Below are 19,649 nucleotides of genomic sequence, written 5' to 3' on the forward strand. Positions count from 1 at the left end.
CTACTGACTAAGAAAGTGATGTCAGTGATTGTGAGCAACAGAGCTTAGTAAATTCTGACTCTAGTGATGATGAGTTCTATGGGTTCAACGAAAACTAGAAGAGTTCTCGAACTTTAAAATCTCTCTTTTGTTAATGACAGTGATGATGGTTCTTAATGCCACTGTTGACTGCTGTTCACTTTACAAGGTTGAAATACGGTATTACTGTATTCTGTTATAGTTTATTAAATAGTTTAGTAAACCATTTGATTCAGAATATTTTTTTCTTGTTTTCCTCTTCTAAAAACTAGGTGCGTCTTATGGTCAGGTGCCTCTTATAGAGCGAAAAATACGGTACATGTGCATGCATATTTCTAATTCTGTTGCAGTTAGATACCTGAATAAGACTACCTGGAGGACTGTCTGCCAGTTTTCACTAGCCTCACAGTTTCTCCAAAAGACTGCAGGCAGATTTGGCACACATTAGATTTGTCAGAAGTTGCTTGTGTAATAAAAGACGTCATACTGCAATAGGAAAACTACAGCAAACCAAGGATTTGAAAGTGAAAATGCCATGTATGATCATGTTTACACTAGGTAAATATTCTTTTCTAGCATATTTTAAGTAAGCCAAGTGCCTTGTTTCATTTGTCATCATGGTAACACCTTTAGGCAGCCTATTGTTTTGGAAAAGGAGGCATAAAGATATGAACTTCGTAAAAGCCAAAAACAACCATTTACTGTAGAACTGTGCTTTGAACACTGGTATTCCAAGTCCAATATGAAATGGCAGAACATTATTATTCTTATTTGAACACAAATATAAAAATAGCTATCTATTTTCAAACAGAAATTCCAGGGATTCTCCTGTATGTCCCTCTGTCCTTCATTTCATTTGTTGTCTCTAAATACAATCTTTTTCTTCTTATCTCTAACTATTCTATCTCATGGTTAAACCATGTCAACTCTTACAGCTGCCATGGGGAACTAAAGTATTTTAGCAACTCAGGAACAATAACTATTGAAGGAGCCATCTTGTGCATATTTAGTCAGAAAAATGCTGTACAACTTTGTAGCCAGATGATAGGTTTTGTTTGTTTGTTTTTTGTTTTGTTTTTACCTAAACATTTATAGGTTGAACTGTAACTAGTCTGGTGCTGTCTGGACTATATTTTCTTTTCACAGGATCCTCTTTGCCACACACACACACACACACACACACACACACAAGCAGACTACTGAGAAATTTGATCAATTAAGTTTGTAAAGTATGCCAGTGAAACAGAAAGCAGATAACACTCCTCCTCTGGCAGTAGTTCTCAGTTCAAAACTGAGATTTAGTATAACTATTGAATACAGTATTTTCCTAGGATGTCATAACTCAAATATCATTTATTTGAAAACCTTCTCCCAAACATTTGAACCATCAGTTTTGGCCCTGAGAAAATTTCTTGGCACACATTTTGATGGAAAAATATGAAATTCTCAAGTGACTGAGAATAAATTAGGTTTCACAAAAGCATCACAGTGCACAAGGGTGTGAGAATATTTTGTGGCAATTTGCATATCTATGTTGGGTTGTATAATTTAGTTTAATGCAATCTTTATTTTGACAGTGAATTCAGCTCAGGCATCTACAAAAGACTACCACAACATGGCTGCAGTGGGAAGCAAACAACTGCAAACAAACCAAGGTAGCTTGTTTAAGCTCTGGTGACAGGATCCTACTTCTGAGGCACATTGGGTTTGTATCAGGGCTTATTCAACTGTGGCACCTTTTGATGTGCACTAAGCTCAAAAGTCCCTCAATTGGGCCTAACAGGCCTTTTTCTGACATTCTTTTTGTAGCACTTGATGTGGTGCTAAAATTTTCTGTTTGCATCCTTTTTGTTTTCTTTAAATAGGCTTACTGTAGCACTTCTATCTGCTATGAATTTTGTGTTATTTAAACAAGCTGAACAGATTTATTAACTAATTTTCCTAATCAGCTGTGCCTATATTAAGTATCAATTAATGTTAAGATGACTTTGTCCTTATTACTAGTGAACAGTAGCTCTATATACATCATTCCTAGTGCCCATAAGAAATTTCCATCTAAACACTCTCCAGTAAGTGTGACAATGTATTTATAAGCATTAGAGAATGATTATCTGAACAGCAGTCTATTTATATGTGAACATGTATATGGAGGACAGCAATTTCCTTTGATTTATCTCTCCTTTCCCAGCCTTAGCACTACTTCCCATGCTGTTCCAGAGGGCTAAGTGGATTTCTGGAATACTGTGGGAGGTGCTTCTGGGGACTGCAGAAGGAATAAGTGGGAATTGCCACCTTGCCCTTCTCCTGGCAAGAAATCTCTGCTGGTACTTTGCTCCTTACATCAATAGAATAATTATTTCTGTTTATGGAGGGGTAAGTCTGAAACAACTTGATATCTTTTTCTTACTCATGACAAGAAAAACTCAGTGGGAGTTTTTATCTTCAAGGTTTTCCAAAAACAGTTTTACATTTTCCTTAGGAAAACAATACATCATTCTAATTTTATCTACCTTTCTGGAAATGATTTCTCCTAAAGTGACTTGAATAATGGAAAGTTTGATAATCCTATTAAGATCTAACTATGAACTTCTGATGCAAAATGCTAGGTAAATCCTCTTGTATATAAAAAATGAGTATATATAGTTACCTTGGACATATAATGTAATATAATACTGGGCATATAATATTGGAACTACTCTTGCTTTAATATAATATTGGAGCTACTTTTACTCTTGGAAATAGGTTAATCTAAAAATTACCTGGGTATAATCCTCAAACTACTTTATACTCACAAATCACACTTATTTTACTCTTATGTTCACTTCTTTGCTTATAACTCTTTCCTGATAACTCAGGTAAATTATATGTTTTAAAAAACAAACACTCCAATTCTTCTTGGTAAAACTAGTATGCAGTAGGCATATTAGAGATGGAACCTAATCCTGCCTGCAAAATTTCCAACTGATCTATAAAGGGCAACTTCTGCCATTCTTCAAGTTCATTCTTCATACTCTTCCAAAGCTCCACCCCATAGAAGGGGAGATGTTTGACTTATGTTCAGAGATAACAAAAGGATTTATCTGAATGTTACTTCCCCCACTTAATGGAGGTAACATTCCATAAAAACATAAAAAGAGCCACACAGGATCAGACAATGGTTCTTCTAGTCCAGCATTCTATTCATACAGTGGCCAACCAGGTGCCCCAGGAAACCCACAGATGTACAAGTGCACAACACTCTCCCACCCAAGTTCTCCAACTACTTATGTACAAAGGTATACAACCTCTGATACAAGTGGTAGCATATAGCCATCAGGAGAAGCAGCCACCGAGAGCCTTTTCCTCTACAAATTTGTCCAATCTCCTTTTAAAACTGTCCAAATTGCTGGCCATCATTAAATCCGGGGGAATTCCACAGTTTAATTATGTGTGGTGTGAGGTCATTCTTCCTTTTATCTGTCCTGAATCTCCCACCAATCAACTTCATAGGATATCACTATGAAATATTACCCCATCAACCATGAATAATTCTGTACACCTCTATCATGTCTTTCCTTATTCACCTTTTTTTCTAAGTTAACCAGTTCAAGATATTGTAACATTTCATTGTGTGGGGGTTGGTCCAACTTATTATTTTAGTTGCCCTTTTCTGCAATTTTTCCAGTTCTACAATGCCCCTGTTTTAGGTCCAGTGACCACAGGATTCCACCACAGATTTATATAAGAGGATTATGATTTTGGCATTCCTATTGGAAATGTTATTATATGCTTATAGAATGGGAATAAGATGCAGAAGGATTTCTTCTTCTGTCCGCAGCTCATTCCCCATTTGGGAATGCAAGGTGTATGGGAAGGAGGAAGGATTTGGCAGCTGCTTTCAGAATTGGCTCCTGCAAGAATCCTTCTCCATGCAGTTAGAACCACTAAAACAAAATATGTAGGTAAATCTACTGAAAGATTAGTTCCTGTATACAAATTATTTGAGCAGATGCTTCAATGCACTCTCTGTAAATGCATTGTCTATAACTTACACATTCTTCTTTGATATATTCTCATACATCAGGAGACAATTAATGCATATTTCTGGAAAAACAGAACAAGGCCATTAAAACAGCTTGTGAAAAAGTATAAATTTTAATTGACTATATTCTTCAAACTCTACAGAAAAAAATTAAAAGACTACATCATTCTTTTGCTTGCTGGCTAACATTTCTTGGCAAGTATTTTGAATTGCAGTTGAAGTGGTATAAGGGTTGCTGAAAAGTAAAGGAGTATTCCCAGAAATAGCTATTATCCCCTGCATCTTTCTATCGACTTCTGCTATTCAAGTATCATGCAAGCCCGAGAACATGGAAGAATTGCTAGAAATGTCTATTGTTCATTAATGAATTAAGCTAATTACAGCACAATATTAAATGATCTAAAAATATACATTACAATTATTTGCACAAAAGCAAAGCTCACTGAAAATGTTCCTCAGCTCATATGACATGAGTTAACATAAGGGACATAAGCTAAAGGTCCTGTTTTGCTTTTGTATTGATGATAAGAGTACAGCTGTGTATAAACCCAGTATTAATTATTCTACCATGCTATCCTGTCCTACCAGGCATTAATTATCCTACCATCCTTCTAAGGCCCAAATTATTCATACCCCTACATGAGAAGATGTTTAGGCAATTATTGCAGTGAAAGTCTATATTATGTAGCAAACTGAACTTATGTTTTCCTAGTGGTGCCTTTGATGAGATAGCAGATGCCCGGAGGCCCTGAAAAGTAAGAAGGTAACCCACTGTAGATGGAACCTTGATGCTGGAAAGTCATGAATTAGGGTGACTGGCCCATGTTTGGAACTTTAGTGGCCATGAATTCATGACACATGCTTCAACAAAGGCTTTAACATGTATACATTTGCCAGATCCACCTCCACACCTCAATTTCCACCCACCCCACCAGCTTCTCGCATTTTACAGGAAGGTTTAAGGAAAGTTTCTATGTATGTTTAGGTAAACACATATAGAAACTCACTCATGTTTGGACATTCTGTTTTTCAGCTGAAATGATATAGAAATCCCCTTCAAATTTTCCTACTCAGTTTGGGGACACTGGGAGTGGAAAGATGGAACTGGAATGTGCATAGTTGTTGGAGTGGGGCCAGAGCCAACACTGTCATACCTCTAGATGAATTGATATTAACTGTTTATTTATTTATTTTAAAAATGGTATACCATTCACTCAGCCATGTTGGCTCTCTCAAATGTAATGCAATATATTAAAACAAAATGAAACATCCCAATTAAACAATAAGTAAAGCTAAACAAAACAATTTGTAACATAATTAAACAAATTAATAAATACAGAAGAAAAACAAACATAAACAATAACCAAAGTAAAGAAGTAAACCAAAGACCTGGCTTTAGATATTAATAAAATATGGTTTAAACATTAAAATGTTAAGCAAATGGGAAAAAAATGCTTGGTGCTGGAACATGTACAGCATTGGTACCAGGTGTTCATTCCATAAGTGAAGTGCCACCGCCAAAGAGGTCCGTCCCTGAGTAGCCACCATCTTCATATCCTTTAAAGATGGCTCCCAGAGAAGCACCTCCAAAGATGATCCTAAGGCACAGGTAGGTTGATATGCATGGGGAGTTCATAGGGGCAGAGAGAGATAATCAGATCAAAGCAGTGGCTCTGACTACCAACCAACTCAGCCAGCCTGCCCAGTGGCTTTCGATACCATGGTGCCATGGTCTCGAACACCAGGTAAAAACATTCAAGACCCATTTCCAAGTGGGCAGGAAGTTGTGAATGAGGAAGAATTTTTATTAAAGATTGCAGCCACTCACCTCCCCAGACCCCAGGAAGAGGACGGTGCTCCACTGAATACCCAGGTGAGAGTATCTGGGAGAGAATCTGTCTCCCTACACCCCCATTCAGGTATCCATACAAGCCAGGTCAGCTCTCTGGTGGATGGACATTTTGGGGTGAGGTGGGGAATAATCTCACACTTACAAGCAGCAGCAGCAAGCCTGAGGGCACATCGATATAGTTACCTGATATCTGGCTGAGGGAAGAACTGAAAGACGGAACAGCAGTAAGGCATCTAATTCCCCTTCTCCTTTGCTGGCATGTTAACTCCCAGTGTCATACCTCCCCCTACCCATGACCACAGTAAGGGGGTTTCTCATTGCTCCTGAGTCAGCTTGATTCATTGCCAACATTACCAGGTCAACAGAAAAAGAAAAAGAGGTGTGGAAAAAACACCTGAAAGGTGTTCAGTGCTCTTGTTTGCTGAAAGCATCACATAGCAATAATTTCTAGGACAAGACAACCCCTCTGAAACCCCATCATCTCTCATATGAAACATCTATACTGCATTTTCTATCTTCTCTTAGAACCCACAAAAATAATGATTTTATTGCATACTCTACCACAAATTTGCATCTGAACTAGTAAAATCACCTTACCACATTGATGTGATAAGACAGCCAACCAGACATCTCTCTGGAGCACTCCCATCACAAGATATCTTGGCCAAATGTCTATCTAGTAATTCTTTGTCACTTCCTTGCAGCAATATTCTGATTATTCTCAAACAAATTCCAGGAAATCTGAGGATATTTCACTGCTGATCAGTCAGTTTCAGATGATCACATTCCAGTGATGGACAGAGGGAAAAGGGGAAAAAAGCAATAGGACTAAAATATCAGCATAGTTTAACTTAAAGCAATTAGTGTCAGGTATTAAATTTGAGGAGGTCACCTCAACTTTTTAGAATGGGGCAAAATTGCAGAAAGTCGAGGGAATAACTAAGTGCTCAGGGGCTTGGGGAAGGGGAGTAAGGCTATTTATGGAATAGTGGAAGGTCAGCCCTGGACCTACAGTTCCTCCCTCTGTTTCATATTATAAAACACTAAGAATCAGAATTGTTTTAGATTATCACAAGTTAACAGAACAGATTACATTACAGACAAAAAACAAAACAAAACACCCAAACACATTAAACTGGAAGCATCAGCAGTATTTGAGAGCACAAGACCAGGCTAAGTAAAGGCCTGACAGAATTACTGATTTTAAAAAAGAGTATAAATTACAGATTCAGTGTAGTAAAAAAAGATTACACAAGAGAATTATGGAGGAAACTGATTGAAGCTGCAAAGGCAAAAAAAATCAGCCCTGTTCTGGAAACTAATTGAAGGCAGAATTTCAAGGCCTAAATCCTCGATATCTTCCTGCATCCTGCCAGACAAATGTGTCTCCTTTATTGATCTGTATAAGATTCAACTCAACCTCCCCCTTTAATAGCAATAGAAAAAACTTGCAAATGGTCTCCTGTAACTTTGGGGAAGATTAAATTGTACATAGACCAAGTGAAGAATGCCAAAGCCCCAGGGTGCAATGGTATTCTACCAGAACTCCTGAAAGAAAACAAGGACTAGTGGGCCTCTTTCTTGGCTTCCGTTTTTACACACATTAACGATACAAGCCACATTCCAAGATCTTGGGGATTAGCTATAGTGGATTACTTTTATAAAAAAGTAGGAGGGAATTTTAACAAAGGATGTTAGTATTATCATTATGCACATCTTTGTGGCAATATATGTTTTAGTTTTGTGACCTAGGTTATTTTAATTTTTAGCATCCATTTCTTACCTTTTGTTTTTAAGTACATCTTAAACTGTTATTTTAATTGGATAATTGAAAAGCATTGTTTAATCTGCTATGCTGGCCTACATTAGTTTATTCTGGTCTATGACTGTAATACATACATACATACATACATACATACATACATAAATCACTGTCTTCAGCATTTCCCATCACTCCCACTGGAGTATTATTGTTGTTGGAAGGTGATGTTAAAATAATAATTTTTGAATTTCAATTTTTAATGGGTTGGCATTACTCCTTCCTTCTGTCTTACACTTGTTGATGTTTTATACACTGTCCACATGGATTGAAACTAGGCTATTGTAATTATTCTATGTAAGTATTCTTATGTAGTTTAAGTATTTCAGTATTTTAATTACTTCCTTTTACTGGTATCCTGTCTTAATGAATTTTTTGTACCAATTTGTGCTAATATTTCTGTGCTGTATTTTACTGGTCTATGACCAAAATAAAGTCATTCATTCATTCATTCATTCAAATCTTATATTGCAGGGGCCAGCTTAGAAAAGACAAATCTACAGCTTCAATGCTTAACACTAAGTCTGGAAAAAAAACAACCCTTTGCTAATCTTTTCATATTTTAAGGCATAATTCTCAATTTATCTACATGGATCTTTTAAAAAATAATGACCAAGAGGTTTCTAAAGCAGTTCACCTGAAACTCCTTGCAATATTATGTTTCATATATGTGCAAACCTAATCAATGTAAGTCCAACAGTAAAAACAGAACTATGAAACCTTGTGGTTCACTGAGTTACACATAGCAATAGTACAGATTCCCTGATGTCCTTCTTCACAGAAACACCCACTTGCCTTTGAAACCAATACTGGCACATTTATATGCTATTCTTTTGCTGTTCTACCTGGTTCAAGAGATAATTATTTCTTTAGGAAAAAATGTAGTTAAATGTCTTCAGTGGAATGCCAATTGCTTAATTGTCATAAACAATATTCTTTTACTAAATCACAACATGTCAACTACAGCAGCAACAATATAAAAATGTTTACCAAGGAGCTGAGAAAACCAGTTAGTTTTACACATACAGTAAAACAGAAATAATGACTGTAGTGTCAAAACAAAATGGATATTTTAAAGTTTACCAGAATTGTTCAGCACAGGCCATGACACAGAGTAATAGTCTCCCAGCACCACCATCTGGAGACATTTGGCCAGGTAGGAAAGGAACCATTACAGGGTAGTGCTTCCAACTCCCAACCTGGACAACCTCTAACTTACTGTTCCCATCTAACAATTGTCAATTCTCCTATCAGAATACCTGTTTCTCTGTTTTAACATCCACCATCCATCAACTACATTCCATAGACCATCTATCAGCACAACCTTCACTTTCAATGAAAGTGGACAAAATAGGGAGGATGGGAAAAAGGAGAAGGGAGGAATGAGGAGAGGGGAGGAGACACACACACAGAAACACACTGAACCTTCCCCCAAGTGGCAAATGGGTGTCAAATGGGCCTAGATTTTTAGTGTCACTCTTCCGTAGCCACCCGAAGGCACCCAAAGGCACTGTCCAGGAGTGCTGCCTCTGGAGTTGGGTGACTAAAGTCGGGCCCAGCCAAGGCTAGTCCTGCTTCCTCAAGACCGACATCCCTTCTGCTTCGTTACCACTGTGCCGCAAGCTGGCAGTAGGAGGCCACATGTCTGCCTGCCTCCCCGCAAGTGCTCCCACTACTCAGGGACAGATGGAGTAGTGGCAGGGAAGCACTTATCAAACTTTCTCCAGTGGATTTAATGGTGATAAGATGGAATGTAATGCTCAATACTCAATATCATTGCAAAATACAGCAAAAAATCGTGTTAATGATTTATATTAAATATTTCTGTAGTTGTGTCTCTATGTCTAATAATGTAATTAGAAAAGACATTATAGAACATTTTTAGGCAGGTATTAAACACTTACTTCCCAATTATATTATTGCAAAAGTAGGGTTTTTCTTACTACTCTGATGTTGTCAGTATGTACTTATTTATTGTTGCTGAATTGTCTTTGTGAACTCATGATCACAACTGAAGTCTAATTCAGTTTTGTATAACTCTAACAGAATGCTGGGTTTTTTCAACCTGAAATAATCTTCTACTTTAACAACCTTACTATAGCAGGTGAAACTCACAATTATTCATTTTACCATGAACAACTGAGTGAAGAACATTATAATGAATCACAAACCAAGTAACTCAAGATCTGAGTAAAAACACTGTTTCTCATTATATACGGAGCACAAAATTTCAAATGCTAACTCCTTTCTTCCATTAGATAGATGTTAAAGGGCTTATAATTAACTTCCTCTGGCTAGAAAATATTGTAAGCAACAGAAAACCAATGAAGTGAATAAATACAGATTATTCTGGGCATTTTTTCTGAACACAGAATACGGGGTGGGAGTTAATGATTTTGTATAAACACACTCAGGATCACAGAGCACATTTTACTTTTAGTTAAAAATGTCATTTTTATGCAAAGGTGGCCATGCTGGATTGAGTTCACTGATGTTTATAGCTACTGGATAACTGCCAAACAATTTGCACTGCATGTCTCAGTCCAGGTTCTAGAGCAGTAGCCTACTCCCGAGTTCTTCTGAAGCATCTCCGATAACCCTGTTGTAAGCATTCCAGCCACAAGCCAATTACACTTACATGCTGTTACTTTGACGCAGACATGCTGGCTTTAACCGGTTCTAGACATTTAACTGAGCTGCAGTGAGCCAAATGGAGTTTGAGCAGAGCAGAGCAAGGGCCTCTGGGATATAAGCAGCCAAGCTCCCAGGGAGGAAATGGCCAGAGTGAGCAAACAGGAGTTGGGCAAGAAAGGTCAAGGGTGAGGTCCCTAACATTTTCCCTTCCCTCTTTGTTTCTCTTATTTAATTCACCTTATATTCCCCCCAGCCCTGCACGCGCGCACGTGCACACACACACTTTTTTTCTCCCTTGTAACACACTCCCATTTACTAGTAGGAATGTTGCTAACCTTAGTGAAGCCATTTGAAAGCACCAGCTGTTGCAACAGCCCTTCCCGCTCCAAGACAGAATCACTAAGGTTGCACAAACAATGGATCAAGGAGACTCCACAGTGGTGCCTTGCAACGACTGCAACAGGTGCAGCTGTAGTCCTGTTACAAGAAAAGGTGAGAGCACTGGAGCAGCGAGTGTCCAAACTCAAGATAAAAGAAAATGAAGTTTTTAGACAGAGCAGAGGAGCTGCAACACCTAAGTGTTGTCCAGAAGCAAGAATAGCATCACCAGGTGAGGCAGCAGAAGAGAACCTTGAGGGAAGGGAAATGGAAGAAACTCCCTGGAACAGGGTGAAAGTTAGATGCAGAAAACCTAGAAAACACTACACCAGGGGAAGCAGGGGAACTCTCCAACTGCTTTAAGTTATTTGAGGAAGGGACATGTGAGAAGCCCACTGTGGAAGAACTACAAGACACACTATATAACTCTAAAAAGAGACAAAAGGCCAATCAAGAAAGAAAAAGGATATCAAAGTTTGTAACACCAAAAGGAAAAGAGTGATAGTTGTGGAAGATTCCTTGTTGTGCAAGATGGAAAAATATGTATGCTCTGATGACCCAGAGAAACACTGAGTATGCTGTCTCCCTGGCACCAAGATTAAAGATAGAACCAACAAGTTCACACAACTCATACAACCCACGGACAAATACCCGTTCCTTCTCATCCATGTGGGAACTAATGACACTGCCATAAGAAGCTTTGCTGAAATAACATCAGATTTCAAAGCTAGTTGCAAAGCCATGACTGACAGATTACGACCCCATGGAAAAACATTCCTCCAGGCTCTCCTCTCTTCCACCATCCCTCAGAGTCTACCCAAGCCACACCCACTGCCCCAGTGACTCCATCTAGCCACCTCAACCTCTGCTGTCCCATTCTCCTTTTGCCTTCAATTCTTCCCAGCATCAGGGTCCTTTTCAATGAGTCCTTCCTTCTCATTAGGTGGCCAAAGTATTTGAGTTTCATCTTCAGTATCTGACCTTTTAAAGAACCATCAGGGTTGATTTCCTTTGGGATTGACTGCTTTAATCTCTTTGTAGCCCATGGGACTCTCAGGAGTCTTCTCCAGCACCACAATTCAAACATGTCAATTCTTTGGTGCTCAGTCTTCCTTAAGGTCCAACTTTCACAGCCATACATTGCAACTGGGAAAACCATGGCTTTGACTATATGAACTTTTGTAGGCATGGTGATGTCTCTGCTTTTTAGCATGCTGTCTAGATTTTCCATAGCTTTCCTCCCAAGGAGCAAGTGTCTTTTAATTTCTTGGCTGCAGTCACCATCTGCAGTGATCTTGGAGCCCAAGAAAATAAAATCTGTCACTACCTCCATTTCTTCCCCATCCATTTGCCAGGAAGTGATAGGGCCAGATGCCATGATCTTAGTTTTCTTGATGTTGAGTTGCAAGCCAACTTTTGTGCTCTCCTCTTTAACTCTCATCTAGAGGCTTTTTAGTTCCTCTTCACTTTCTGCCATTATAGGTTTAACGTCTGCATAGAAGAAGCCATCATGGATTATCAAAATAAATCCTGTCAGATTAATTTAATCTCATTTCTTGAGTGGGTAACCTCCCAAATGGACAGAAGGAGCACTATAGACATAATACACATAGACTTTAGCAAAGGTTTTGACACATTGCCACACTGTATTCTGATAAACAAATTAACAAAAACTGGACTAGACAGAAAAACTGTTAGGTGGATCTAAAATTAGCTGCTGAATTGGACAAAAAGAGTGCTTATCAATGGCATCTTCTCAAACTGGATGAAGGTAACTAGTGGGGTGCCACAGGGTTCAGTCCTGGGCCCAGTGCTCTTCAACATCTTTCTTTATGATTTAGATAAGGAAGTACAAGGAAAGATAATCAAATCTGCAGATCATATAATAAAAATACGTCAGAGTTATTGTGGACAACAGACTAAATATGAGCCAAGAATGCAATTCAAGCACCAAAACGGCAAATGCTTTTTTGGAATGCATCAACAGAAGTATTATTTCCAAATCAAGAGAAGTAGTAGTTTCCCTATACTCCTCACTAGTCAGTCCCCAGTTCTGGGCACCAAGATTTCAGAAGGATGCAGAAAAATTAGAAAGGTTCCAGAGGTGGGCAACAAAAATGATCCTGGGTTTGGAAACGCCTCCCTATGAAGAGAGTCTGAGAGAACTGGCACGTTCAGCCTTGAGAAGAGAAGACTGAGTGGGGACATCGTATCAAGTACCTCAAAGGTTGTCACAAAGAAGAAGGTCAAGATCTCTTTTTGCTGATACCAGATTGTAGGATCTAGTATCACAGATCCTACAATCATCAGTTTAAGATGTGACAACCAGATTCAGGCTAGATACCATGAAAAGCTTCCTTTCTGTCAGAACCATACAACAGTGGAACTAGCTGCCTAGAGAGGTGGTAGGCTCTCCCACAGTAGAGACATCCCAAAAGAAATTGGACAGCCATCTGAGTGGGAGGGGTAAATTGGTGTCCTGTAACAGCAGAAGGTTGGACATGATGGCCTTCATAGCCCTTTTCTACTCTGCTCTTCTATGATTCTATGAAAGAAAATGCTCTGTAAAGCAACTGATGGTTCGTATCCCAGGCTAAAAAAATAAAAAAAATAAAAAACCAATGTTCATCGTGAGGCCTGCTAATAAGAAGGCACTGACTCAGCAAAGTAAAAAATAAACAGTATGTGTAATGTAAGACTGTACCTTAAGTGACTAAATTGCCCCAATCATGCATTAATTGGAAAAGACATTTAAATTTTCAGAAATGATTAAAATAAGGTATCAAAGTATACCACTCCCATTCCTACCCTGTGATAGTAAATACATCAAATCTTCAAATATATTTGTAATGAAAAATAGCCAAAGTTCATACCACACTTTGCAAGAAAATTTAGGAAAACATCACATTCTTGTGTTCCTACAAGCTATGATTCAGGTTGCAGAATGGTGCAAAAGCATTAGAAATAATACATTTTCAGATATTTACACAGTCTTTCTTAAGTATCTTTATATAATAAGTCAAAACATGTAAGTCATGGCTGTGCTCTCTGTCCATGCACCACCCCTTTCCATTTCCCTTCTCCCTGTGGCATGAATAACTGAGAAAGTAATCAATTTAGGGAGTGATCCTGTGGTCCCTAGACATTACCTGGGGCGGTGGGGGGGGGGGGTCCAAAGAATACTTCAGATTCCCAGGCAGAGTACAGAGACAGAGCTTGGACCTTAGAACTAGAAATCCACATTCTGCCCTGCAGCTGGCAGAGAAAAATATTGGTTACCTCTTCAAGGTCAGGAACTCAACCTTGGAAATGGAATAAAGGGGGTTTTCTGGTGGGCAGGGAGAGAAGGAGACTACAAACCAGGTTATAATCTATCCAGTGACATCTGAAGTCTCCTCCATTCACACCAAAGTGCCCCAGCTAGAGGTCCAAAAATGGCCATCTAGCACAAATGTAAGTGAGAGGACAGAGGAGGTAAAGATACTCCTACAATTCCTCTTGCTTTGTATCAGATCATCATCAGCCTGTCAGCTTGAAGGTTGATGATTATCTCATTTGGAACCAGGAAACTAAGGATCAAGATCACCACAGCCACAGAATTAAACAAGGCGCAAACCATAGATTAGGATCCTGAGTTACTCAGAAATGTTATCTATTTTACTGGAACTTTGTAAGTTGTTTACTCAGGTTCAATCAGGTTTTATCTTGTAGAAGTTATTGGAATTTTAAATGTGGTTTCAAAATTTTCTCTTGCAACTTTTTCACATTGATTTTGTATAGTGTTGTGTATTTTCAATTGTGTTTTAATGGTCAGTTATAAACCACCCTGATTGCCAAGTCCTCCATGTAGGAATAAGAAATGAAATGCATGGTGAGATGATGTAAATTGGTGTCCTGCAACCGTAGCGGGTTGGACCCAATGGCCCCTTCCAACTCTACTGTTCTATGATTCTATTATTTTTAATAGCATTTCTGCATATTTGGAAAATTTTTTGAAAACTTATTACTTACAGAAGCACAGGGGTGCTTACATTTCCACTATGATTTGATTTGAAGGATAGCAAAGCCTAAATTGTACAGCAAAAATCACAGAAGCAATACCAGTAATTATCAATACCTGAGCAATGGCTGTTTTGGATAAGAAGGCTGGTCACTGTTTTGAGATGTTAGAGGCTTTTTTGTAACTTGCTTATAAATGTTCCTTGCAGTCACTCCAATCCACAGCATAGTTGCCAATGTAGAGTAATGCAGTATTATACCAGCCTAGAATAAAATGGTGACAATGAACAAGAATCAACAGGTTGTCACTAAACTAAGAAAGGCTGTCACAATCATTCTCTTGTAACTATTTACAAGTATAATGACATTTCTGCAAAATGAAATGAACTTATTCATGCTTTATAATTTCCCTTTCTGTACCTCCCTGACTCTTTTTAATCAGTGCAACAAAATCAAGGTGAAATGAAGAGCAGGTGGCATTCCCAACTTAAACTAGCATTTAAAATTGCTAATATCTTAGAAAATGGGATTCTGAGGAAATGAGACATACAAAATATGCAAATGATTTGCAATCTTGATCCTTTTATCCTGTTAAAACTGTTGGAAGTTTTCTGGTTTAACAAAGTATATTTTGAGAGTTCATGTGATAGATAATAGGTTTTATAACCACTCAAAAACATGGCTGTGAAAATGAATGCCTTCATGGTTACAGTTCATGTTTGAAGTTAAGCTTCTTGAGTTAAACTTGAATTGATTCGCTAAGCTTTACTGGCAAGTGGATAATAGACATGCTACTGTTTTGCTAATTATGTTGCATGTAATGCAAATTAAATGTATAGGGTCAATGAAAAGGCAACCTCTGTCTGAAGCATTATACCATTAACATTCAATTTAGCCTGATGTAGAGCCTGGAGTGGCACATCCTAAATCCTTCCTAGGCCTCACACAGCAATGAATTACCAGATGAAAGGTCTTGCTTGTTATATGCACTATAAACCTTAATTTATCAACTCCACTTCCACTAGGATTAAAATCAATGCATGCTATTTTAATCAGTTATTTTTATTAAAATAGGGTTTTATTTTGTTAAATTCTGTGTTCCTTAAAAATAATCTGGTTATAAATATTATATATTAGCAACATAAACATGCCAAAAGCAGAATTCTGCTCCATTGAAACAGTATCCAGGACTTTCTATGAAATGCATTGAGTTAAGGGCTACTTTTCTATGTAAAAGTGTGAACTGGGTGCTGTGGAGCGGGGGGGTGGGGGGATGCAAGCAATCCTATTTCTGAAGGAGCATCCCAGTGTCAGAGTGCTATGAATATCCAGTGCTGTGACAACAGATGCTTAGCAGAGCATAAGGAGCAAGGGAGGAAATGTTCACCTCTCTCTCCACCATTCTGTGTTTCTGGAAGGCTTCAGGATGCAGAAGATTCTTGCCACCCCTGCTGCCTCCCCCATTCCTCTTCACTTACATCTTCACAACAGTGGCTGCAAGGGGGAAGGAGACAGAATCCCCATCCTGATTTCCCCTTCTGAGGTCATCATGATGTCTGCAGCTTCAGCAGGGGGACTCTGAAAGGTTCCTGAATACCCTCCCAGAATTCATATGAGCATCATAGAGGCAACATGATAACAACGTTAACTTGACATAGTCACCTCCACAGTCTTGCCACTCTTGTCCATTTTTGTGTTTTTCAGAAATGTGTTTGAGGGTCTGGGAAAGCCAAACTAAACTTATCAGCCAATATTCTGGAAACTGCTGTAAGCTGCATTTTCCCCACACATTTTGTGTGTGTCAGTGTAATCCTGTAATATAATGGTGAGGGAAACTCTACTAAAACACACCCTTTAGCTACCAACAACTGTCAGGAGGCCATCTGGTGGCAATTCTGATGGAACTTTTGGTTCCCTAATTTTTACATTTTTACTGAAACACCAGCAAACATTCAGCATAGCCCTGCACAGGACTACAGTTCCCACCACTCATAGCCAGCATGGCTGTTATTCAGAGCACAATGTGGCCTGGTGTTAATGGATGAATTCAGTTGGTACAGCTCAAGGATGCAGAAAAGATGCTTTGCTAGGTTTGGGCAACCAGCTCTGTACAGGATCCTTGCCCCTTCTGGCTTATAAAAGCCAGGTAGGAAGGAATTACCAGCTGACTTAGGGAGGTGATTAATGCCTCTTTGCAAATGGAAGTGGTCTCATGCTGCCATGCTGAAGAAATCCTCCCCTTATCTGGAATGTCTGGATAACTTCAGGCCTGTAGCAAATATTCCTTTTCTGGGCAATGTTCCTGAGAGGGTTGTTGCCCATCGACTCCAGGCACTCTTGAGTGAGACTAATTGTCTGGCTCCATTTCAATTGGGCTCCAGGCCTGGTTTTGCCATTGAAACAGCTTTGGCCACTGTGTATGATGCCCTATGCTGGTCTGTTCACTTTCTCATACTATTTAACATCTTCATGGGCTCATCCAGTGTTCTGGAGTGCATTGCCATCAGAATGCCAATGATGTGCAGTTCTCCCCCTCCACCTCCATCATCATCAGGTGAAGCTGTCAATATGTTAAACTAGTGTCCGCCTGCAACAATGGACTGGACAAGGGCTAACAAACTGAAGCTCAGTCTGGACAAGATTGAAAAGTTGTTGGTGGTGGTTCCTTGACTGGATGGTGTTCATCCTGTTTAGATGGGGTTATACTCCCCACAAGGGAAGAGGTTTACAGCTTGGATGGGTAGTATTCCTTGTCACTTGAGGCCTCGGTGACCTCAGTGATTCAGAGTGCCTTCTGCTAGTTTCAGCTGGTGGCCCAGCAATGCTCCTATCTGGACAGGGATAGCCTGACTTCAATAATCTACACACTGGTAATCTCTACATTGGATTGCTGCAATGCACTCTACATGGGGCTGCCATTGAAGATGGAGTTGGTGCAAAATACAGCAGTAAAATCAATAACTAGGACCAGTTACTAAGATCAGTTTTGGTCGGCCATGGGTGGGGATGCAAATGAGCGGGAACAAGGCAGGCAGAGGAGGTGGCAAAAAGCTTTTGCATCCTGAAACCTCCTGTCCCCTTTGGATTAACATGGATGAGAAAGGCAGTGTTAGGACAAATGTAGCATAGGGCACTTATCAGACAGATTGAAGAACTTTCAATCCAGTGGAGGCCTCTGCTGATGGCAAAAGAGGGGAGCTGAGCTTTGTTGATTTTTCCCTTCCCTTTGAAGATTCCTGAACCCAATCCCCTAATCTGCTCCAGCTTTTCTTGGGGACTAGAGGAGCATAGAATATGTCCCAGTAAATCTGTAAAAATCATCTTCCATGTGTGAAACTGTTAGATCAAAGACTCTTCTGTGAGCAAAAGATGTTCTGTTCATAGAAGGCCATCATTGGTTATAATCCTCTGATTCTAACACATTGTCACAACAAAATCAGTGTTCAGTATTCTGAGACTGTAGTTCTATAAAATATTGGCCTTCTCCTAAGCAGATGGCCTTTGAGAACAGTCTTTTATTCATGCATCCTAAAGCATGATTGGAAATAGAAACATAGAAACAGAGCGAGTGAGAAGGGGCCTCCCAGGCTATCTAGCCTGATCCCCGGCTCTAGCCGCTCTGCTCACAACATGCTCACAACAATAGTTGATAGGTATTTGGAATCTGTTATTCGTATGAAATTGCAGTGCTACCAGTTAGGACAATGGTTGCCAAGTTAGATGACTTACAAAGGAAATTAGATAAATTCATAGATTTTTGGTCTATCCACAGCTGATAACTAAACAGAACCTTCACATTCATAGGTAGTATCAGAAGCTAGACGTTGTGAGAACATCTTTCCTCTTTTCTCTTTCCAGCAGGTCAGAACAGAGGGCTTTTGAAGTGTAGTCTTTTATCTGAGCTAGTCAGGGTTTTGGTGATACAGGGTGCTTTATAAGAAGGCTGTTTTCTAGTAACTTCAAACAAAGAAACATTCCCCTGCCTTGTGGGAGCAGTTCTTGCCCATGTGGAGACTTGATTACAAACATCCCCTTCCCTTCCCTTCCACAACATAACCCCCCCCCCCCCCCCCCCCCCCCCACCTTCCCCCCCCCCCCCCCGCCACACACACATTCTTGACTCCACACTGAGGAATGTTTACTCAATCTATGGGCAGGACTGTAGAAACACTGGACATTACATAATTGAGCTGCTTGTTTGGTTGGATCTCAACTTGGTCCACTCAGAGGATACTCCCACCAGCAGGGTTAAGGGAACTTTCACCTGTTGCAGCCCCATTTTCCCCCAAATATGCTTCATAGGGTCAGGGACCCATTATAATAGTATGGAAATCTCCAGTACATCACTGGTGTCTTCTTCTTGAACCCGCTGTGCTCAAGACAAGCTTACTGAAGATGTGGTCTTGATGTACAAGAGACCATGAAAGATGTATATGAAGTTGTAATTAAATTTGTTGTGAGCTCTGGGTAGTGCCCTGCCAATGGTCTTCTTAAGCCAGGGCGACTGAAACACAACCCTTCTGCGTATTAGAAGATATTTTCTTGATCCTACTTCCACCTTGCACCTTAAAGTTTACACTGACCCTATATCCCACCTTCTTTCTGAATTCCAAGAATTTTAGAGACCCCATTTTATTGAATTCCTTTCTGTTTGAACCCATTATCCCAATGTCTGCACTCATGTCTGCACTCATTGAGCATGTCTGCAGCTTTGTTTTGGACTCTGGAACTAACTGCTCTGAGAACTTAGCTAATTGAAAGGCTAACAGGTTCATTATCATTGGTGTCCAGAGCGCTGTCTGGTCCATCACTGTTGGATGAGTTTCAGTTATTGCAGCCTGAGAAAGTAGACAAGGTGCTTAGGATGGTGTGCCCAACCACCTGCTTACTTGACCCTTGCCCTTCTTGGCTACTTACAAGAGCCAGTC

At 39.5% G+C, this 19,649-nt stretch overlaps 1 protein-coding gene across 1 annotated transcript in view; it reads right to left on the reverse strand.

Moving 5' to 3' along the window:
* ADGRA1 (adhesion G protein-coupled receptor A1) overlaps positions 1 to 19,649 on the reverse strand; it is an 84,063-nt gene that overhangs the window by 39,995 nt on the left and 24,419 nt on the right. Inside the window, exon 4 of the mRNA XM_044420714.1 lies at positions 14,840 to 14,985. Within this exon, the coding sequence (XP_044276649.1) occupies positions 14,840 to 14,985 (146 nt within the window). The remainder of the gene's footprint in view (positions 1 to 14,839; positions 14,986 to 19,649) is intronic.

The sequence above is a fragment of the Varanus komodoensis genome, unplaced genomic scaffold, assembly GCF_004798865.1.
Source record: "Varanus komodoensis strain SLA01 unplaced genomic scaffold, ASM479886v1 scaffold11, whole genome shotgun sequence".
Classification (NCBI taxonomy): Eukaryota; Metazoa; Chordata; class Lepidosauria; order Squamata; family Varanidae; genus Varanus; species Varanus komodoensis.